Source organism: Onychomys torridus, chromosome 14, assembly GCF_903995425.1.
Source record: "Onychomys torridus chromosome 14, mOncTor1.1, whole genome shotgun sequence".
NCBI classification, from domain to species: domain Eukaryota; kingdom Metazoa; phylum Chordata; class Mammalia; order Rodentia; family Cricetidae; genus Onychomys; species Onychomys torridus.
In genome coordinates, this window is record NC_050456.1 from 47,613,203 (window position 1) to 47,635,503 (window position 22,301).

General features: G+C 46.9%; 2 protein-coding genes across 8 annotated transcripts in view; one reads left to right on the forward strand and one right to left on the reverse strand.

The window, feature by feature from the left end:
* Positions 1-11,452, forward strand: part of Plekhh1 (pleckstrin homology, MyTH4 and FERM domain containing H1) — a 50,854-nt gene extending 39,402 nt beyond the window's left edge. For 2 of the 3 annotated variants that reach the window (XM_036205846.1, XM_036205847.1), the window contains exons 17-29: positions 6-114; positions 916-1,028; positions 1,728-1,904; positions 2,209-2,306; positions 3,039-3,216; positions 3,410-3,565; positions 4,626-4,726; positions 5,457-5,598; positions 6,598-6,737; positions 6,849-6,978; positions 8,712-8,798; positions 9,079-9,225; positions 9,648-11,452. In XM_036205846.1, the coding sequence (XP_036061739.1) occupies positions 6-114; positions 916-1,028; positions 1,728-1,904; positions 2,209-2,306; positions 3,039-3,216; positions 3,410-3,565; positions 4,626-4,726; positions 5,457-5,598; positions 6,598-6,737; positions 6,849-6,978; positions 8,712-8,798; positions 9,079-9,225; positions 9,648-9,803 (1,734 nt within the window). In that variant the 3' untranslated portion in view covers positions 9,804-11,452. Of the gene's footprint in view, positions 1-5; positions 115-915; positions 1,029-1,727; positions 1,905-2,208; positions 2,307-3,038; positions 3,217-3,409; positions 3,566-4,625; positions 4,727-5,456; positions 5,599-6,597; positions 6,738-6,848; positions 6,979-8,711; positions 8,799-9,078; positions 9,226-9,647 lie in introns of those variants that run through there. The other variant, XM_036205848.1, reaches the window with a different exon arrangement.
* Positions 1-22,033, reverse strand: part of Pigh (phosphatidylinositol glycan anchor biosynthesis class H) — a 40,058-nt gene extending 18,025 nt beyond the window's left edge. For 2 of the 5 annotated variants that reach the window (XR_004946521.1, XM_036205851.1), the window contains exons 1-3: positions 21,779-22,033; positions 15,911-16,120; positions 13,975-14,058 (exon numbers count right to left, since the gene is read on the reverse strand). Coding sequence is in view for 4 of the 5 variants with exons in the window: in XM_036205851.1 (XP_036061744.1) it covers positions 13,975-14,058; positions 15,911-16,120; positions 21,779-21,958 (474 nt within the window). In the remaining variant the exon portion in view is untranslated. Of the gene's footprint in view, positions 1-12,565; positions 12,875-13,298; positions 13,331-13,974; positions 14,059-15,910; positions 16,121-21,778 lie in introns of those variants that run through there. The other 3 variants (XM_036205850.1, XM_036205849.1, XM_036205852.1) reach the window with 3 other exon arrangements.
* Between the last annotated feature and the right edge of the window lie 268 nt (positions 22,034-22,301).

A 22,301-nucleotide genomic window follows, 5' to 3' on the forward strand; every position in this document is an offset into this window, starting at 1 on the left:
TCCAGGATACATGGCTTTACCACCTCACAGTGGCTGCAGGTGGCAGCAGTACCAAGGTGGGCACTGTCTACGAGCAGCTCATTGGGAAACTGATGGATGGCGAGGGAGACCCAGGTAAGGCAAGAGTGGCCACTACTGCCTGGGCTGAAGGGGATGGCAGGGTGCTTACTGGACAAGAAGCGAAGAGGGCACCTAAGCAGTGTTAAACATGCCTGGGGGAATTCCCACCCCATGCTCCGGGGCCTCTCTGTCTACTGAGGTAACCACTGTATGTGTGGGACCCTGGGAAACAGACTTTCCAGACAGCTGGGTAAATGTTCTACTCTGTTTAATCTGTAGCTTTCCTAGCTGTGCAGAAGACGTGGGGGTAGAGGGGTAGGTGGGGGAGGCAGCTGGTTAATCTATAATTAAGAGTTTGTTAATAAATGAAACCTCAGTTTGGAGCAGACTAACCTAATCCTGGGATGTCTGGGGGTCCTTATTTGGCAACTAATTCTCAGGACCCCCATGAACTACCCCGAGGTGCACACCACACACACCTCTTACTACTTACTACTGCTCTGAGGGCTGGTCTGTCTCAAGTGGATACATCTGTTCCTTCAACTTGATACGGCAAGGAAGGCTGTCCCTGCAGGCAGACACTTATGCTCAGAAGCACTCGCAACTTTATCTACTTGGCCTGGCTTTGCCTCCTCAGTAAAGCTTTGGCTGCCTTCCTCAACAGCCGTGTGAGGGAATGTGCAATTTGTAGTCCACACTTACGTGGCCTTCAGTCTGTAGATGATCAACCCAGAAAACCCGTGTTTCCCAAAGTTAAGCCACTGTCTTCCTTGCAAATCAGAGCTGGGGCTGCTAGGGTAGGAGGCGAGTTCTTTCCTCTGTAGTAACTGCCACTGCTCTCTGTGCTCTGTGCAGACTCCCCACTCTGGAGGCACCCCATGCTGTGCTACAGCCGAGATGGGCTGTGCACCTCCCTGACCACCCTGCCCTCCGAGGCCCTGCAGACGGAGGCTCTCAAGCTCTTCAAGGTAACAATGGAGTGGAGCCCAGGCCTGTTGGCTATTGGTGCCCACATGTGCTCAGGCTCTGCTTGGCACACCTTGAGCCCATTATAGGGAAGGAGACCTATGTGGTTATGGGGTGGCCCTAGGGTTGTGGCGAGGAAGAGGAAGTCCCACAGGGTCCCCTTTATGGCTTCCTAGATGCAGGCCAGGAGGAAGCTCTGGGGCTCTGGGAAATGGCAGCCAAAGCTCTCTCCCTTGAGTAACAACAGAAAAGGTCCAGTTTGCACGCCTTCTGGACATCAGAGATTCTGACCTAGTTTAGTCTTCTTTGTGCCCATCTGCATTTTCTGACAAACAGAACAAAATGCCTTGCTAGGGGCTGGTGTGGTGCTAAATGCCCATAACCACAGCACACCCAGGAGGCAGAGGCAGGACTTGGGGTTAAATGCCAGTCTGTACTACCCTGTCTTGCAAAAAATGTTGTCTGCCAATACAACAAGCTTATGTGTGACCTATGTACTGGAAACATCACATTTAAAGAAGAGGCAATTCTGCCCCTCAAGTAGCCCCCTTTTAGCCTCACAAGCAGAAACAGTGCTCCCTCTAGAAAGGGCTGGTTGTCCGTGAACTTGAATCTTCCTTGAGCTCTGCTGCACTAGTGCATGTCCCAGAAATAACCACTGGGCTACCCCTGCCTGTGCCCATGGTCCGTGCTCCTTCCAGTCCTGCCAGCTCTTCATCAACGTGCCCGTGGAGGCCGCCTCCGTGGACTACCATGTGTCCCTGGCACAGACGGCACTGCAGGTCTGCCTCGTTCACCCTGAGCTGCAGAGTGAGATCTACTGCCAGCTCATGAAGCAGACCAGCTGCCGCCCGCCTCAGAAGTACTCTCTTATGCAGGTGGGCACACACTGGGGACCTAGCAACTGGCTGGAACCATGTGTAAGAGCTGTTTAAAGGGTAGGAGGGTGGTAGCAGATGCCTGGGCAGGTGTTCTCCAATCCTAACCCACGGGCAGCTTCTTGTCCAAGTTGTTTGAGCATGGCTGCCTGATCTGTGCATGGTCAGAATGCGGTTGCTGTCCTGGGCAGCGCCTGACAAGGAAGTTGAGACTGGTGTGTAGAAAATAGTGATGGTTCTGTAACTCAACGCTGCAAGAGCAGGATCCCGGCATTCACCCCACCCTGCCTGTGTTCCGTGGCAGTGCTGGCAGCTCCTGGCTCTGTGTGCCCCGCTCTTCCTGCCTCAGCACCACTTCCTCTGGTACGTCCAACAGCAGCTTCAACGCCATGCGGATCCCAGGTGAGAGCATCCCCTGCCACTGCCACACTGTTGACTGCCGTGTTCCAAAGGGAGGAGGGGGGAAGACGAGGTTAGATTGACGCCATCTCCCCTCAGATTTGCTTGGGGTTGAGAGACTTCACACATCGCCATGGACACATGAGCAGGTGGAGATCTGAGCACACTTTAGCTTCTTTGGACACTAATCCATGTGTCCTTGGGTATTTGGGGAACACTCTCATGTGAAGCCATGCTATCCTAAATTATCTCCAAATGTTTATTCTATGTTCTTCTGGTTTCTGCAAGTATATATATCTATGCAGGGATGAGGGTGTAGCTCAACGGTAGAGCACTTAACCTGGCATGTACAAGATCCTGGGTTAGATTCCCTAGTACTAGTTTGAAAAAAGCAACAAAGAAAATGTCCATGGCAGCCATGTGCTGCAGATAGGTCCTCGGGGACAAGTTGCAGCTGGTGAGATGGCTCTGCAGGTAAAGGTACTTGCCGCCAAGGCTGACAACCTGAGCTCAATCCTCAGGAGCAACGTGGTAGGAGAGAACCAACTCCCACGAGTTGTCCTCTGTCTTCGGCAAGTGTGCCTCCTCCCGAAATAAAAATGTAATGACACCCCATACTAGTTTTAGGTCCCCACACCCTATCCAGTTATCCAGTTAGTTTTTATCCTGGCTAAGTCTGGTATGCACCTCAAGGAGCCAGAGGAAGGAATTCCTACTACTCCCGTCTGTTTTTAGGAGTGAAACTGGCCAGTATGCCACATACTGCCAGCGAGCCGTGGAGCGGACCCTGCAGACAGGAGAGCGGGAGGCCAGGCCATCACGTATGGAAGTGGTGTCCATCTTGCTGCGAAACCCTTTCCTCCACTCCTTACCCTTCAGCATCCCTGTGCACTTTGCCAATGGGACCTATCAGGTAAGGAAGATGAGCAGGATTCCTACCCCATTCTTCCCATGTCGCTCTCCAGAGATACAGTGGGCAGGCTCGGGTTCCTCTGCACGTGAATGTGGAAACCAGCTGCTTTTGACCTCTTGCCCTCACCCTGGACCACCCCCAGCGACAGCCCCTCAGGAAGTTTGCTAATTCAGGTGCCTCTCCCCATTCCCAGGTGGTTGGTTTTGATGGTTCCTCCACAGTGGATGAGTTCCTTCAGCGGCTGAACCAGGAGACAGGCATGAGGAAGCCATCCCAGTCTGGCTTTGCCCTCTTCACAGATGATCCTTCTGGCAGGGACCTGGAACACTGTCTTCAAGGGCACGTCAAGGTGAACACCCTCCCACCCCCTCTCCCGCTACACACACACACACACACACACACACACACACACACACACACACACACAAGCGCCTCTTAACTCAGAGATAGGTGGTAGGGATAGAACTCATCCAGTATGTGCCTAACTAACTGGTTAGTGAAGACCACACCAGATGATCTCTTCAGGCCAGCATTTCTGTGCCATCCTAAAATGTATCTGTGCATGCAGGGAAAGCTACATGTAACCTTGACTCTGGAGACAAGGTCCTCATAGTCCTGTCTCCCTCAAGGGACTACACAGCATTCTTAGCCTCTTAGCTCAGTGTAGGGACAAGGAGACCCTGCCGAGACTGCCACCAGTTTTACCTGCCCACTTAGGTCAACAGCTACAGTGTAGATCCAGTGGGTGCCATGCTGTGCACTAGCCCCTAGCCTTTATTCTGTCTGCTTGTGCTTATAGGTGTATGCCTATAGACTCAACCATAGTTTAGAGAGGTAGGTCCTCGTGTGCCTCTGCAGGGGAAAGCCTTTGAAAGAGACAGTTGATCTGTACAGTGGTCTGGGGCTCGTGCCATGAGGGGGTTAAGCATTTCTGGGACTGTACTGCCACACTGGATGGGCGCATTTGGCTTCAGCATCTGCTTCCTTTGGTGTTCTAGAACAAGGGCTAGTCTTCAGCATGCATGAAAAAATTGCCACTATCTTCCTAGTAAATGTATGGGTGGGTACCTGTAAGGCTCTGGTCACGGCAGGCATTTGGGTGTATTTATTGAAAGGAGAATGTGGTGAATCAAACAGCAATGGAGCCATGATGCCATGGACTTCACTGGGGCCTGCCTGGGTCCCCACAAGGCCAGCCCTCCCAGAGCCCATGAGGCAACAGTCCTTTCTTGATGCTCACTACACCCATGGTGACATCTTCCTCTTCATCGAAAGAGAATTGGTAGGCACCTACCATCCTGGTAGCCTGAGGCCTCACAGGGCAACCTTCTGTGCTAGAGTCCAGCTCTGGCTGGATCTTACTCTTCTCACCAGGGGCTTTTCTGACCTTAGACTTTTGTCTCTTCAAGATCTGCGATGCCATCTCTAAATGGGAACAAACGCTGAAGGAGCTGCACCCAGGAAAGTCTGACGGTGGGACACGCGTCGTGAAGCTGATGTATAAGAACAGGTCCTGGGAGCTGCCTGAGGGTGGGGTGAACCTGAGGGCTGCCCCTGGGCACCAGCTCATCACCTCCCAGACTCGATGGCTTGTCCCAATAAGGCAGAGGGGCCTATAATTACCCTGAGTGGCAGTCATCAGGTGGGTTGCAGGCTGGCCCTGCTCCTGATCCCTCCAGAGACCCTAGTAGCTCAGGTGTTCTGTCAGCCTTCTTGTACTACCGTGTAGACATGTGTATGCGTACATACCACAAAAGCATACCAATGTCATGGAATGGCTGTATTATCTTATGTGAGAGTACAGTTTTGTGTAAGCACCAGATATTTATAGCTAAAGAATAAAATGTTCCTGTTAAAATTTTAGGACATACACAAGTACTTTCTACCAATTGAAATAGGAGAAATCTGTCCTAGTATGTCTCCTGGCAAGTAATTTCAATTAGTCTCTTGGAGTCTTACCTCATCCAGACCCTAAGAAGCTATGATCTCAGGTACCAGATTCCTCATGCAAATGCAGTCTAGTGGTGTGTTCAGAACTGACCACCTGTTCCTGCGGTAAGACCCGCTCGCCCACAGCTAGTCAGGCTCGGCTACACCTTTCTTGGGTGGTAGGAAAGAGGCTTACAGATGACAGGAGCAGTTATCTTCACTTCAGGGATGGAGGTAAGGATTCAGAGGAAGCCTTCTCGTTCTTGCTTGGGGGACCACTGAGACCCGGCTTCTTACTGTCTTCCCTGCAGGCTATACTTTCGAAGTCAAGTCAAGGGGGAGACGGAACGAGAGCGGCTGCTGCTAGCCTTCCAAACCAGTGGAGAAATAGTGTCAGGAAGATTTCCAGTCACCAAGGAGCTGGCTCTCGAAATGGCTGCCTTGATGGCCCAGGTAAGTTCCTTCTGTTAGAAACACCATGAGACCTCACAGGAGACTGCAATCCTGTGGCAGCAAGGAGAGGCGAGAGAAGTGACCCACTGCCCACCGCACAGAGGCCGTGTGAGAATAGCACTGGGAACTGAAAATCTGGCCGCAAGTCTCTGTCTTCCTCCAGGGTGCGAGCTTGGCCAAGCTTCAGTTTTTCACGTGTATGTGGAAATACAATTTCCTCCCTGCCTCCAGGCTGTGTAACGGAGCATGGTGTATGCGACACAATGCATGTGATAACCTTCATGAACCACCCCACATTCTGAGTAGGGAATGAGAAAGAGCACACATTCAGAATGAGTCTCCTTTGTATTCCTTTAGGCGGCTATCTGCAAGGAGTGCCTAGGATACTTCCATGGTTCCTGTAAGAGCAGATTTATTCAGATGTGGTGGCACACACCTGTAATCCCAGCACTTGGAGAGCTGAGGCAGAGTTGGCATAAATTCAAGTCCAGTCTGGGTTCCAAGCCAGCCTGGGCTACATGGTGGCTCGTCATAATTACAATCATCAATATGAATACTATAGCAAGCCACACGCTAACATTTCAGATGTGTCTGCCTATGGACTTTCATCTCCACTTAGGAGAAGGAAGTTAGCACTCAGTTTGAATAACTTGGACAAAGACACAAAACTGCTAAGTGGCAGAGCTGATGCTTGGGCTAGCTTAAGACACCACCAAGCCCTCTCTTCGGACACCAAGCCCTCTCTTCGGACACCAAGCCCTCTCTTGTCCTCTACAGTCTGTGGCACCTTCCCTTCTAGCATTTAGCTAAAAATGAGAGCTGATCTAGATGATCTAATATCCTAGGACCCTAAGGATGCTTCTCTAGTGTCTATGAAACATGGGATAAATTTTTATCATTAAGTGATAAGCAGCAGTAATGTGGTAAGGGCTTGATTACTTCTTGAACAGCAGCCCCATCACCCCCCAAACTTGTGACTGTTATCTCTTTCTACCTCAGGTGGAGTATGGGGACTTGGAGAAGCCTATCCTGCCAGGTCCTGGGGGCACACCTCCTGCCAAAGCTCAGCATCTCCTCCAGCAGGTCCTTGACAGGTTCTACCCAAGGCGCTATCGAAATGGAGCACCTGAGCAGCTGAGGTAGCCCGGAGGCCAGGTCTTACAGAGGAAGCCTGTGGAGAAACCTCAGGGCTATGATGAAAAGAGGTGGGCCCTTCACCGACACCCTTTCTTTCCGTCCACCCAAACCAGGCACCTGGCAGATACGATGGCCACCAAGTGGGCAGCATTACAAGGCTGCTCCCCTTCTGAATGCATCCGCATCTACCTGACTGTGGCTCGGAAATGGCCTCTCTTTGGTGCTAAGCTCTTTGCTGCTCAGGTGAGTGACGGGAAAAGGAATTACCAAACCTCCAGAACGTTCTTTCTCCTGGAGCTTCCTTCCCTTCTCTGCTCATGGCCATCAGTCCAGCCTGCAGCCCCCACCTCACTATCAAAGCCCGGAGCTGCCATCTCCCCACCCATCTCTGCTGCTCCAGGGTTCCCTGGTCCACAGTGGAGATCCAATTCCTTGTTTATCTTCAGGCTTCCTTTACTGACTTGTCAGTGCTTCTCCTACAAAGACAGGCTCAACTGACTCACACGTGAGGGTTCAGACTTGAAAGTCTGAAAGGCAACACAATGTAAAACCTAAACACACTCCTCTCTACTGGCCACCCAAAAGCCCAGAAGTAGAGAGAGGGACCACCCAGGGGAGTCAGACTACTCAGACCACAGTTACTTTCACTTCTGCATGAAGGCCAAGAGGCAAACAGTAATTTCAGCTGGAAGTTTTCCTTAGTAGGTGTCTGGTATGCATGAACTTCACAGATAATCACAGGCATTACCCTGTGACCAGACATTATAATCAGACGTTGAGACTGGATCTAGGTCCTGATCATTGCAGCTACAGATCAGAAAGTGGACATCCACTCAGCTAGCATTTTAGACAGATAAGTTGTTGAATACATAATATTTCTAGTTCTAGCCATTTAATGTTACAAAAAATGAACAAGGGCTGGGGAGATAGCTCATAGGACCTGGGTTTGATTCCCAGCCCCCATATGGTGGCTCACAACTGTCTGTAATTTCAGTCTCGGGGGATCCAACATCCTCTTCTGGCCTCCTTGGATACAGGCCTCCTTGTGGTACACAGATATACATGCAGGCAAAACAACAATACATACTAAATATAAATTTTAAAAAATTACAGAAATGAACAAATCAGTCAGTCCCTTTCCTTCAGGAGGCTTTCCAACTAGTGGGAACAGAACAATCAGGGAGTTGTACATTATTCTTTTCTTTTCAGTCTTTCTAAGCAACATTAATCTACTCTGTTTAATTTTGGGGATAGGCTGGGGACCAAACCAGGACCTTGAACATGCTAAAAATACTCCTGCCCCCTCAAGCTATACCTCCAACCTGTGCACATGCACGCGTGTGCATGTGCGTATGTGTGTGTGTGTATGCGCACACAAATGGTCACAAGTGCTGTGCAGTAGAAGTGGTAGTATAATAGAATGCCACTGGCCTGGAAGGTTGGAAAAAGCTTCAAAAAAGGGTATCTGTCTTTCTCCTTCCCCCAGGCTTTTGGGTAGAGACCTGGAGCACTTCACTGTAGCCCTGAAAGAAACACCCAGGAAATGACTACCAGATAGTCACAAACTCACTGAGAAGACCCAAAGCCATCCCATTGAACTCTTGACTTCCTATTTCTTTTATGGTCCCAAGGAAATTGGTTAAAGAAAGTTGTATTTTGCTTGTGGGAGAATGGAGTGCAGGAGAAAATATCTACCAACCGAGCCACATACCCAGCCCCTGGGTTGGCCTTTGTCCCATTGCTCAGAGCTTTCCACTCTGTTCTGGCAGGTGTGATTCCTTCTACCTGTCAGATATTGGGTGGCAGAGCCCCAAGGCCAAATGCCTCCTGCCACAACATTCCCTATGCTGTATAAACGCTACTTCCTATTTTCCACAGTGACATGATGGCCCATTCCTTGGGACGTACCTTCTTCCTCAGAAAGCACTTATGTTCAGAATCTCTAACTGGTTCTGACAGGCTTTTTGTTTCTGTAGCCTGACCAGCCATCTTCTAAGGAGAACACTCTGGTGTGGATTGCTGTGAATGAGGATGGGGTCAGCATCCTGGACCACCACACTATGGTACGAGAGGAAAAGGCTGTGTCCAGTCCTTCTTAAACTCTTGTCTTATCTTCTCTGCTCTTGACGTAGAGGCCTGAATTAAGTGGCCATGGTATGGTTCCCCTCTTTCTATCCTCTACCCTGGCAGTGCTGTCCTATAGTCTAGACAAGGTGTAAACATCAGGATTTAACTCTCCAAATTAGCACCACTATGGGGTTTTCCTTTCCTGGTAAAGGCTCCCTGTGTCTAAAAGAAACGGGTATGGAATTTCCCCTGAACTCAATTGGCTCCTCTCCACAGCAAGTGCACATCACTTATCCCTACTCTTCAGTGACAACGTTTGGTGGCTGCAGGGATGACTTCATGCTTGTGATTCGATCCATTCCGGACCAGAGCTCTGGAAAAAGCCACATTGACAAGCTGATCTTCCGAATGCCTGCTCCCAAGGTGGGTCTGACAGCTGCTACAACAATTTACTCTGCCTGGTGTGATGTGGTGAGCTTGGAGAGGAAACTCTGGACAGGCTCTGCCCCAAATACAATCGTTGGCCTTGGTGTGTGAGCAGCATCCCAAAGGGTTCAGGTGGAGCAGCATGTCCATCTCACTACTGAGCTTGTACTTGGGGGAAACTACCTGCTTCAGCCGTTGGTTACTGTCCCTCCTTTCTTCAGGAGGGTACTGCGCATCTCAGACTCTCTAGGCCGACAGAGGTACATTTTACTGGGCCTCTAAACATCACAGCGGTCTCTTTGGGGCTTTTCTCCTGAGTGAGCAGAGCCCAGGAAGGCTATATGTACCCAATGTTAGCCAGTGAGAAAATCAGTGTTCAAGACAAAGCTAGTTCAATTTCTTCATTTCTCTGTCCTCAGATCACAGAAACTACCTTCATGATGGCTAGCTACATGAACCACTGTTCTGCAACTGTGAACGTACCCACCAAGCTGACTGCAGCCCGCCAGCCCCGAGACCTGGATAGACAGTTCTTTCCTTCTGTTTCTTGCACTAAGGGGCCAGCTTTGCTGTGAACGTTTCTCCCCCCAAACCCCTGCCACCACTGGTGCCTCTGGGGTTAGATTTCTATCCTGGACATACTACTACTGTGATGGGTCTAATGACCCCCTCCCCAGACTGTTCTGTGAAATGTAGATTTCAGGGTCTTTGAAACCTTTGTACCCTTTAGGTGCCTTAGCTTTTAAGGCTCAACATCAAAACCACTTGTTTTTTACGAGAATACTGATTCTGGATGCTACCTGATTCTAGATTGAGACAGGGATGGCCCATAGTTACCAGGGCAGTGGTACTGTATTTGGGGCTTCTGCACTGATACTCAGGGAAGCTCTCTTTTTATATTATACGTGGTCCTTATGTGGGGGCTTATACTTGAAGTTTTCTGAACATCCCTGAACAAAATAGGACTAAAATTCCTCATTCACCTAAACTCTGGCAGATGCCTACAAATCTCTAAAACTGGACAACTTTCCTAAATGGAAATACTGGCAGAACTAGAGAAGAAATGACAAGCTTCCCCCTCCTGGTGAGGAGGCATTTGCTATGCCCCTACTGGGGGGCGGGGGCAGCAGCTCTAATCTTCCCAGGACAGCACACTATTCCTGTTAAGAGTCAAGCTTTTTCTCTCACACTGGACCAGCACAGGAGGGACAGATCCAATCTGCACCCTCCCTGTGTCATTTGAAGGCCCGACAGGGATGAGTGAAGGCTGTGCTCACTACTGAAGGACGAGGCAGCCATCATCTCCCCACCCTCTGAAAGACCAAGCACGTGAGTTTGCTTGTTGCTGCTCTACGAGACCAGGAGACAACACACCAGGAACACTAAAGACCCCTCCATTCCCGGAAGGCCTGGATTGCTCGCCAACACTTCTGGTAGATATCTTCTGGAAATTAGTTGGAAGCACAGAACATGTATATAATATTTGCCCTAGTAATATGTGAAGTAGACAGTCTCTTTCAACTTCTGTCTTCCTGAGAACATCATAACCCCTCTCAACTCAGACTTTTTAACTGATTTTGGTGAAGATGACCTTTATCTCCACCTTCTCCTGAAAAAAATAATAAAAACCAAAAGTTCATACTTTGATTTTCCAACATATGAAAAAAACACTAAGTTTATGGTGCAGCTCTAAGGCAGTTCTACCATCTCCCAGTAACATGGATGAGGGGATGGGATCAGTCCCCAGAGGAAATAATCCTTTAACCCAACAGTGTGTGTGATACACACTAGAAGAACTGCGAAGCCCAGATCAGTTTGTCCAGATGCCTCAGCTGCTGTACTCTTCCTTTTCTCATTCTTTGAACTGACAAAGATGACTTTAAAAAGGCCTAAACAAGCCTGACTTGCAAGGCAGGCAGCCAAGTCTGTTCCAGCCCCAACTCGGGCCCCAGAACTGGGGTTCTAGTCGACACAGGTCTACCTCAAGCCACATCACTATAGGTCCTGGACCACTCCTTCAAGGCCAGTGTGAAAGGCAGAGTGCAGTTCCAATGGGCCATATCCCAAGTGGCCCTGAAAGCCAAAAAGGATGTGATCTACTCTCGGGTTGCTTTTGTGAATAGAGTTCCAAAGAATGGAAGTGTTTGCACTAGACTCGGAGGTCAGATTAGCTGCCTCCTTTTCTCTCTTTAAATTTCCTCTTCTCATTCCTTTCCTTCCTTTTGAAGACAGGGTCTCACTAGGAAGTCCTGGCTGTTCTGGAACTCACTATGTAGACCAGGCTGGCCTTGAACTCAGAGCTCCACCTGCCTCCTGAGTGCTGGGATTAAAGGTGTGCACCACCTAGCCCAGCTCCTCTTTTCCTTCCCGAGCTCTAGGAATCTAAGAAACTGCCTTAGAAACAAAAGCTTCTGTAAACTGGCTTCTTCATCCTTTAACTTGACAGTCCCATGTCTGGGAACCAACATGAAATCTCTCACTTTCATCTAAGCCCTCTTGGCCAAAGCAGCTTTTGAAGCAATAGAAAATACCAAGTAACAGGAAGGTACTAATATGCTTGACACCAATGGCTGAAATGCTATATATTCTTGTCAATAAAAAGCTGTCAGTGAACCAGACAACTACTATGTGTTTGGATATTTATTTATTTTAGAATTTGAGACAGTGCCTCACCATGGAGCCCAGGCTGGCCTCAAACTTTCAATCCTCCTGTTGACACCTCCTGGGTGCTGGGATTACTGGCATCCACACCACCACTAATTAAGAATCATCCTGCACAGATCATAGGAGCTAGGTGGACAGAGGCTAGCCCTGTAAAGCATTTTACTCCTGCTAATTCATACATAAGAAAACGTGACTTATTTTCCCTAGCTTTTAGACAAGAGTTCATGCAGATGGAAATTATACTTTTCTTGTAGAATCTGGTACCAGTCTCAATAGTCCAGAGATTTGTTTTAACACAAATATGAATGTGCTTAGAAATTTCACAGAGTGCTCTTCCTGTACATTACCTTTGGGGGGGGCAGGGTAACAGTCCTCATTATGTAGCCCAGGCTGGCCTCAAACTTAGATCACCTGCTTCTGCCTCTTGAATCCTGGGGTTAAAGGTGTGCGCCACAATCCCTGGCCCTGTGTCAAAATCCTTAAGGTCTCCCCTTGATTAGTATTGTAGATAAGACCTATAAGGATAACTTTATTTATTTATTTTTGGATTTTTCCAGACAGGGTTTCTCCGTGTAGCTTTGGAACCTGTCCTGGAACTCACTCTGTAGACCAGGCTGGCCTCGAACTCACAGAGATCCGCCTGCCTCTGTCTCCTGAGTGCTGGGATTAAAGGTGTGTGTCACCACTGCCCGACAGGGTATCTTTATGAGACATCAAAATACTGAGTCAAGTTCCAGCTGCCTCCTCTATGGCTCTGAGGTCTACTCATCCGTTTTGAGTCCCAGGACTGTGTCCACCTAATGGTTTTTACAGTACAGAAAATAAACCAGCCACTATGGTTTACGAGTCCTCTCCCATAAAGACAACAGTGGTCTTTGAATGCTGAGATTCATGGGCTTGTTGATGTGGCTTTCTGGTGTGCCAGAATCTCCTGGCAGCTCCTGTATACTTCAATCAAGCAGTCCAACCGGGGCTTGGCACTCTGAATTCCAAAGGGGAGAAATGCAGAGTCAAGGAGAATAGAAGAAGAACCCACCTCAGCCTCCATCTCCCACATACGCCATGGCACCACAGTGAGCTAAGAGACACTAGGTCAGGCCTCCGAGCACTTTGCTGGGAAGTCTCCCAATCTGGCCTTTGTGGGAAATAAAAAGACAGCTTTTTTGTTTTATTTTGAGACAGGGTCTCTCTATGTATCTTGGCTGTTCTGATTACAGGCATGCAAAATACAGCTTTTAGCCTGACAAAATTATCTTACATGGAACAGACTACCTCAAAAAATGTTACAAGTTGTGAAACAGACCTCAGAGACAATATGGGCAGTTTAGTATGTACATTCCGAAAAGATTTTGTATTATAAAATGTAACATAACTAAAATTAAAAGACAAGCTACACGCTTGCCTAGCAAGCGCAAGGCCCTGGGTTCGGTCCTCAGCTCTGGAAAAAAAAAAAAAAAAAAGACAAGCCACAGAATAGGGAAATTATATGTAGGAAGTCTATTTAATAAATGTTTACTATTCAAACAGCACAAAAGTATTACAAATACATAACTGATTTCTAGGTTCTACTCAGCTAGTGGAGGAAACAGTTTCAAACAAAGAAGATTACAGGCTTGTGCCACCAGTCATTTTTATTATAAGATCAAAAGAAAAGATAATCTGGACATGATTTAACACCTAGCAATAAAATAGTTAAATAAACAAAATAATAGAATAGAACATAATCATTTAAAATAAATATACTGGCTGTGATAGGAAAGACAGATAGATATAGACAGATAAAATATCTCAACCTCACTAATACCAATGTAAAATTATACAATGGTAGACTGACAGACGAAGCAGAAGAATGTGACTTGTAAGCAGAAGTGATTATGACTGATAATTGTCTTCTCTAAAATTTTTGTGACTTACTAATATTTTTTAAAGTGTATCCTCATCAGAGAGGGGCTCCTGAGATTCAAAAAGATCCTAACTTTTACTCATCGACAACAGAAATTCAAGTCCACCTGAATAAAAGGGGCATGGGTAAGCAGACAGAGAAAAAGGATTTCACAGGAGAAAGAAGAACATTGCACTCACCTGGAAGACAGGAACTACTTGGGATATCTCCTGTGGCTTCGCTGGATCCTTCAATAAAATGCAGAGGTAGTAAATCACCTTCTGCTGTAAGAAAAGACACCACACAGAGGGCTCAGTGAAACTCACCTTGTTTCTTTTTTCTTCAAGGAAAGACTAAAATCCTTTTCACAAATTATCTAAGTGGTGAAATATCTGACAACTTCTGAAGTAGAAAAAAAGTTTATTTTCATCCTTTATTTTATATATAAAAAAATATCTTTTTGTTTAGTTTTTTACTGAGACAGGGTCTTACTATGTATCCCTGGCTAGCCTGGAACTTGCTATGTACACCAGGCTGGTCTTACACACAGAGATCCACCTGCCTGTGCCTCCCAGGTGCTAGTATGAAAGGCATGCACCACCATGCCTAGCAAAAAAAAAAAAAGAAAGAAAGAAAAGAAAAAAAATCACTGAATTGTAATATACTCACAAATAAAAACAAATAGCTAGATTAAGGTAGCCAAGTCTCCAACTCAATACACAGAATGTCCACTATGAAGACACAGAGCTTTGCTTAGGGTTTTCTACTTTGTCAATTACACTTTTATGCCACTTATCCACCACAAAACAAGAAAAAAATGACAGAGTTGAAACTAGAATAATAATTAACTTTATATCTTCCTTCATGATTTCATGTGTCCCTTTGCCTACATTCTGTCCTTTAAAAGACTACCCCCTTTAAAAAGAAAAAAAAAAGAAAGAAAAAAAAAAGCCAAATATGTTAGTATGAACCAGAAGTCCTACCACCAAGAGGTCAATGCAGGTGTCTGCTTGAAACCAGGTTAGATACTAGAAGCCAACCTGAGCAACACAGTGAGAGCCCATTCCCAGAGAAAGAAAGCAAACAAGCAAACAAATGAGAAATGCTTTTGCATCTGAGCTACAAGATAAGTCAAAATGCTGACACTTTCTTTCTCCACGACAATCTGCTACCTCTGCAACAGTCATGGTTTATGCATTTTCTATGCTTTTTAATAGAGTGTACTCCTGCTTATAAAAAAGCAAAAGTTTGTTAGCCAGGCATCGTGACATCCGTCTTGAATCCCAGCACTCAGGAGACAGAAGCAGGTAGATCTCTGTGAGTCTGAAGCCAGCCTGGTTTATTTAGTTATGCTGCAGGTCATCCAGGACTACACAGTGAGACCCTGTCTCAAAAACAAACAGACAAAAAGGAAGAGTAGAGACGGGGACAAAGGCGATGGCGAAGCAGTGAAGAGTGCTTGCTGCTCTCCCACGAGACGGGAGTTCAGTTCCTTGTGCCCATGTCAGGTGGCTCACAACCACCTGTGACACCCCCTCCAGGGAACCGGACATCCTCTTCTAACCTCCTCAGGACACAGACACACACACACACACACACACACACACACACACACACACACAAGTGAAAATAAAAATTTATAAAATCATGAACAAGCAAAAAGAGAGAGAGGCAGAAAGATGGGAAGTTCAAGGCCAGCATAAGCTATACAATGAGACCCTGACTCGGGGAAAAAAAGTTTACTATAAGGCAGTACACTTGGAAGTAACCTCAAGCATCTTGTTTATTACATATCTTGATTCATTAATGGGATGTCTGAGTGAGTAAACTATACCATTGTGTTAGTGTGTTCTGTGATGTCTGTTCAATCAGCAAACTGGTAAACAGTGCATTTCTTAGAACATACCCCATCAGTGAGTAAAGCATGACTCTAAAGAAACTTATTTTAATGTAAGTTTCTCTTTTATGGTTCACAGGCATGCCAGCCGAAACATAACTACTTGTATTGGAACAGAGGCTCCTTAAGTTTAATTCTGTGACAACAACTGCTTTATTAAAACTCAGTTTAGACCCCAGCGTACTCCATGAGCTGACTGCCTCCTCTGGAGAGCCCAGAGCTACCACCTAAACACTTACCATGTAAATAGCCTCATTGATGATAACATCCTTGACCTTGGCCATCTCTATGAAGGTGGTACTTTCTTTGCCTGAAGCATAGGATGAAGTCATCTGGATACCAAGTGAATCAATGATTAATAGAGTCTCCTGATCAATCTTCACAAAGTGGAGGTAACCAAGCAGGCCTATGATGGTGATGAAGATGGCAGCAGAGAGGATCATGCTATTCTGAAAAGAGAGCCAGACAGGCAGGAAGATTACCAAACACTCCTGATGCAAGTATTTACGCCACACAGCGAGTTAAACGGACAATGAGGAGAAGGCTCTGGTCACTCTGCTGTGAGGTGAAAAGATGAGGGAAAATGCATGAAGGGGAAGTCACTTTCTCTCGAGCTCCTAAATCGTTTGAACAGCACACAGAATGAAAAAGGATCCAGACTACTCATGAATAGGGAGGGTCTGGGAAGCTCCCAGCAAAACATCCGCCATCACATCTAGCTCAGAAAATTTTCTTCCCAAAACTACAACTTAAGGACCCAGAGCTTTTCCTCTCACATTCCCCCTGCAAAATATAGAGCACAAAACTGCAGACGGAACAACTGTGAGGTGCTCAGCACAGGAGCAGGTACTAATCCCTGAATGATAGTCATTTACATTTTTCCCAATTCGGAATAAATTTTGATTGGTTTAGAAGTGGACACATGTTGCAACCCTGGCCAATGAGATGTGGTGGTCAGAGGTCTACAGAAGAGGCCAATTTATTAATTATATTTTTTAAAAGATGAGTAGAAAAACGGAGAAAGGTAATCGTGTTGAGGTACAGATTAAAGCATCCAGGAAGAGCCTATAAAGCAGGACTTAACTGGTACAGAGATTTATTAGAAGGTTAGCGGTTTCTGGTGGGCACACTCTTCCACAAAGACAGCCAGGCTGGGACTGAGAGTAGCCTGGGGGCATTTGTATGAGAGGAGCCAAGGCCAAATAAGACTCTCACTTGAACTCTGGAATCTTTGGACTTTACTTCTTACTGTGTTAAGAAAGGCCTTCATCATTTTAATCTCCTTTGGTTCTGGGTTACTTACAGCTGTGACCAAATGGTGTGTTAGGGACCAAAAGAGGTACTAGGCAGGCTGGGGATGTAGCTTAGTGGTAGAGCATCTGTTTGGCATGAACAAGGCCCTGTTTGATTCCCAACACTGCACCCGCCCCTACACACACAAGAGCTATGTATGCCCTTTTGTCTAGGACACATTTATAACCTTTAACACTTCTGAAGCCGAAATGGGGGACATTCTGTTTCATTTCTTTCATTTGGGCTCTCACACTCTTTTGCTCCCCTGACTCTCCTGAAGAAGGTAATCACTGAATCAGTGCCTTAGGGTCTCTACTGCTGTAACAGAACACCACAACCAAAGGCAACTGGGGAGGAAAGGGTTTATTTCAGTTTACAGCTCCACATCACAGTCCATCACTATCACTGAGCGGAGTCAGAACAAGAATTCAAACAGGGCAGGAACCTGGAGGCAGGCGCTGATGCAGAGGCCATGAAGGAATGCTGCTTACTGGCTTGCTCCCCATGGTTTGCTCAGCCTGCCTTATCGAACTCAGGACCACTCAGTCAAGGTTGGCCCTACCCCCTGCGAGATGGGCCATCAATTACCAATCAAGAAAATGTACCACAGGCTTCCCATGGGCCAATCTGGTGGTGGCATTTTCTCAAGTGAAGTTTCCTCTCCCAAATGACTCGAGTTTCTATTGTTGACATAAAAACTAACCAGCACACCTACAGTCAGTAAAGAAGCCAGGAAGTGTCTTGCTCTTTGCACCTATCAGCCCCCTTTAGCTTGACTCTAATAGCTCTTCTAAGTGTTCTACGACCCCAGCATCTGTCTTTAATGGGCTTGGATTGCCCCATCAGTCAGGAATTGTGCTGAGTTAAGAGAGGTCATCACATGCACTGTGTCCTTTGGGGCAAACCCCAATGACTAAATACCCTCCACAGGCCCCATCTCTTCAAGTTTCCACATTTTGTTTTGCTGTTGGTGTGTTTGTTTTTTAACAAGAGACTTAGGAGGATATATCAAATCTAAACTGTAGCATCTACCTTCTGCAATAATGTTAACTGGACAAGTAAAGTGGTGCATGCTTTTAATACCAGTACTGGGGAGGCAGAGGCAGATGGATCTGAGTTCCAGGCTAGAAAGCTGCATAGTGAGACCTTGTCTCAAAACAAAACAAAATCCAGCCAGGCATGGTGGTACACTCCTTTAGTTCTAGTTCCGGAGGCTAAGACAGGCAGATCTGTGAGTTCAAAGCCAGTCTGGTCTAGAGAGTGAGTCCCAAGCCAGAGAAGGCTACACAGTGAGACTCTGTCTCTAAAAAACAAACAACAAAGAACAAAAAAAAACAGACTGGAGAGACCTGGTTCAATTTCCAGCACCCACAAAGTAGCTCACAACTGTCTGTAACTCCAGTTCCAGGGGATCTGACACCCTCTTCTGACCTCCTTGGGCACCAGGCACATATGTGGTGCACAGACACACATACAGGCAAAAACACCCATACACATAAATTTTAAATAATAAAAAAGAACAAAGGGCTGGAGAGATGGCTCAGAGGTTAAGAGCACCGACTGCTCTTCCAGAGGTCCTGAGTTCAATTCCCAATAACCACATGGTGGCTCACAACCATCTGTAATGAGATCTGGCGCCCTCTTCTGTGTACATAATAAATAAATCTTTAAAAAAAGAAAAAAAAGAACAAAAAGAATATGGGACAGAGACCTACAAAGCCTAAAATATTTAATTTGGCCTTTCAAAGAAAAGGCTTGCTGACTTCTGTTCAGATATTTATTTTTAGCTGATAAATAGGAGTTAGAGCTGGGCCTCTGATGACCCAGAAACATCTAGTTTCAAGTAATTAACTTCCAGGTGTAGGGCAGTGTCTTGTAAACAGTCCAAATTGAATAAGCATTATGGAAGAAAGGCAAGACAAAACCAAGCCCTCTACAAATTTATTAGATTCAAGGTTGATACATAAGAGTCTAGAACGATACGTTACTGATTAGAAGTGTCAAAAGGAAGGGAGTGAAAAGGGGAGAAGGAGGAGAGAGAGCGAGGGCAGGAGGGGCACACAAGGGTGGAGAGGGGAAAAGAGAGAGGGACAGAGATGGAAGCACACAGGACTGTCCATGAAGACCTCCAAGTGAGCAGGGCCTCATGAGTGCAGAGAAGGTGGCGCACACTGAATGGGTACACTTTGCTGAAGGACTGAAGCCCCTGCAGACTGGAATAACGTTCACAGAACTGTGAATTCAAAAGCAAGGAACATGACAGGATGAAGAACAGTAAATGCTTAGGGAATTCCACCCACTCAGCTTTCTGTTCAGATAATCCCTCAAAGTCCATTTTTCTGGCTAAAATTCTAACAATGCACTATTCATTTGAGTCAGGGGTAAGCCACATGTTTGAATGTCTCCACCTTCATGAATAATTTTGAGTAGCAGCAAAGATCTGCAATTCTGACACACAGAGCCCCGGGGAAGTGTTGGAGTGTAAGGGAGCATGCATGACTTCTGCACTTGGGGGACATTAGGGTAAATGTGCAAGAGAGAGATGAGTACAGGAGGGAGCTGGCATAACCAACCTTGGGCTGGGTGTGGTATACACACCTGTAATTCCAGCACTTGACGGGGGCTGAGACAGGAGCATGGAGAGTTTGAGGACAGCCTAGGCTACATAACAAGGCCCTGTATCTCAAAACAAACCAACAAATAAACACAACTGCCTAAGATCTGTTAGACTAAAGTACAAAGGATTTCAAAGTCAAGCGGCTCTGGTTTTGAAGCCCAGAGCTGCCACTTTATCAACATCAAGACTATTACATTATTACTCTTTCTGAACCTCTGTTTTCTTCTAAGGTTGAAGTAGGAAATTCAGCAAGAGCTGGAACACTGGGCATTTAATAAATATCTGTTCCTCCTTTCAGATAACTGCATAGGTATCTGGAACTTAGGCTAGCATTAAAAATTCAATTGGGCATGGTGACGTATCCCTTTAATATCAGCACTAGGGAGAAAGAGGCAGGTGAATGTCTGTGAGTTAGAGGCCAGTCTTCTCTACATAATGAGTTCAAACCTGCCAGGGTTACATGGTGAGACACTAATGCCCCTCTGCTGTGGAATAATCCTTCTACACACTGTGAAAATGTATTGTTCTCATAGTTAATAAAAAGCTGATTGGCCCATAGCTAGGCAGGATTTCGGGCAGAGAGAATGCTGGGGAGAAGGGAGGAGTCTGAGGAGTCATGAGCCAGAAGCAGAAGCAACATAGGAAGTTCATAGATGAGGTAAACAAGCCTGGGGCAGCACATAGATTAGTAGAAATGGGTTAATTTAAATTGTAAGAGCTGGCTGGAAATAAGCCTAAGCTATTGGCCAAACATTTATAATTAAGTCTCTGTGTGGTTATTTGGGAGGGACTGCCAGGACACAGAGAAACTCCATCTACAACCCTCCCCCTCCCCCAAAAAGAATAAAAATTCAACTATATTGTAAATTTGGGGGGAGGGTTAGGTCAACTTAATAACTTCAACTGACCTGTGAAGAAACCTTTAGAAACAAATTAGGGTCTTTAAAATATACTATTTATTTATGTTCTGTTTTGTTTGAGACAGGGTCTCACTGTGTAGCCCTGGTTGTTCTGGAGCTCGGGATGTAGACTGCTGTAGATCAGGCTGGCCTCAAACTCACAGAGATGCTCTAGCCTTTGCTTCTCTAGTGCTGGGATTAAAGGTGTGTACCACCACACCCAGCATACTGTGTATTTATTGCGTGGAAGTCAGAGGGCAACTTCTGGGAATCGGTTCTTTCCTTCTATCATGTGGGTTCTGGGGCTTCAACTAAGGCATCAGGGAGGCAGCAGAAGCCCCTACCTGCTGAGCCATCCCCATGACCCTAAATTTGTGGTCTTAATTTCATCTATTTCTATGTAAATTATTACACTCTGCTATATGCTTTGATGGTATAAAAGCTAATGGGCCAGGTGTGATGAAACACAACCTTGATTCCAACACTAGGGAAGCAGAGGCAGGCTCTATCCAGTTTCAGGCCAGCCTAAGTACTACATATACTGAGAAGAAAGAAAGAGAGAGGGGATGGGGGGAGCGAATGGATGTTCTAATACAAACAATATGCAAATTACAGAATAAAGAACAGACAGTTCTGGTGTACTTGGCTCTGGTGAGACCACACCTGGAATAATATATTCATTTCAGGATGTATTATTATACAGGGAACTAGAACTCATCCTGAGCAAGGGCTAATTGGATGATCCTTTTTACTTGAGAACTGTCACAAACTCACAGCGTTTGACCTTCACAATATTATGAAACATTAATTCCATCTCAGACATGTGAAAAAACGAGGCTCAGAAAAAACAACAAAACACTAGAAAGCCTAGACACTGAGCATAGAAAACACGCACGTCCTAAGTCTGGCAATTCTTTAAAAGGTGCACTTACATTTAAAAAGGGAAGCGTTGGGAGAGGGGAGGTAGTTTACATGGCTTTGAAACGCAGAGATTAGGAAGAAACGGAGCGCTCCTTCCGAATACACACGTGCGCAGCTGCGCGTGCAAAAGCACTTTCCTGCAATTCTGGGCTAAGCTGGCTATCACAGGCACTGAGGAGTGATGGAGGAGCATGCACTGACAGTTCTCTGAGGAGGTACGCTCTGGGGATGTGCAGGGCAGCCACCCACTGAGGGAGAACGCCCAGGAGCACAAACTTCTTGGGGAGAACAGCCCAGCCTCCGGCCCGGGTCCACGGGTCAGCCCCGGGAGACCTTTCAAAGCCGGCCGCCTGCGAGGGCCGAGCGCCGGCCTTTACCTCGCACAGGGTGAAGAGTCCGTAGGCCGCCAGCCACACGGCGCAGGTGACCGCGGTGAGCGAGCGCAGCGACAGCCGAGCCGAGCTGAGGCCGAACTCGCGGCAGTATGGCGAGTAGTAGCGGCGCCGCAAGGCCAGGCGGCCGCCGCAGATATCCGAATAGCTCTTCTCGTCCTCCATGGCCGCGGGCGCCCGGCGGTGGCGCCGCTCTAGCCCACCAGGAGGATCGAAGTCTCGCTGGCTCCCGACCCTTCCGGAAGTGCCTCGGCCCCGCCCACCACAGCCGCTCCGCGCAGCCGCAGTTGCGTACCGAGAGCAGGGCAAGGGGTTGAAGCTGGTTCTCCCAGTTTGTCGGTAGCCCAGATTCGTGGCACCAGTTTTGGACAGATTAAGATCTCTGTTCACTCGACTGACTCATTTATATTGCTACGCCAGAGTGAGCCCCAAGAAATGGCCCACAGGTATATTCATTCATTTCACGCATGCATTTCCTTGAGAAGGTATTTTAGGTACTGAAGATCCC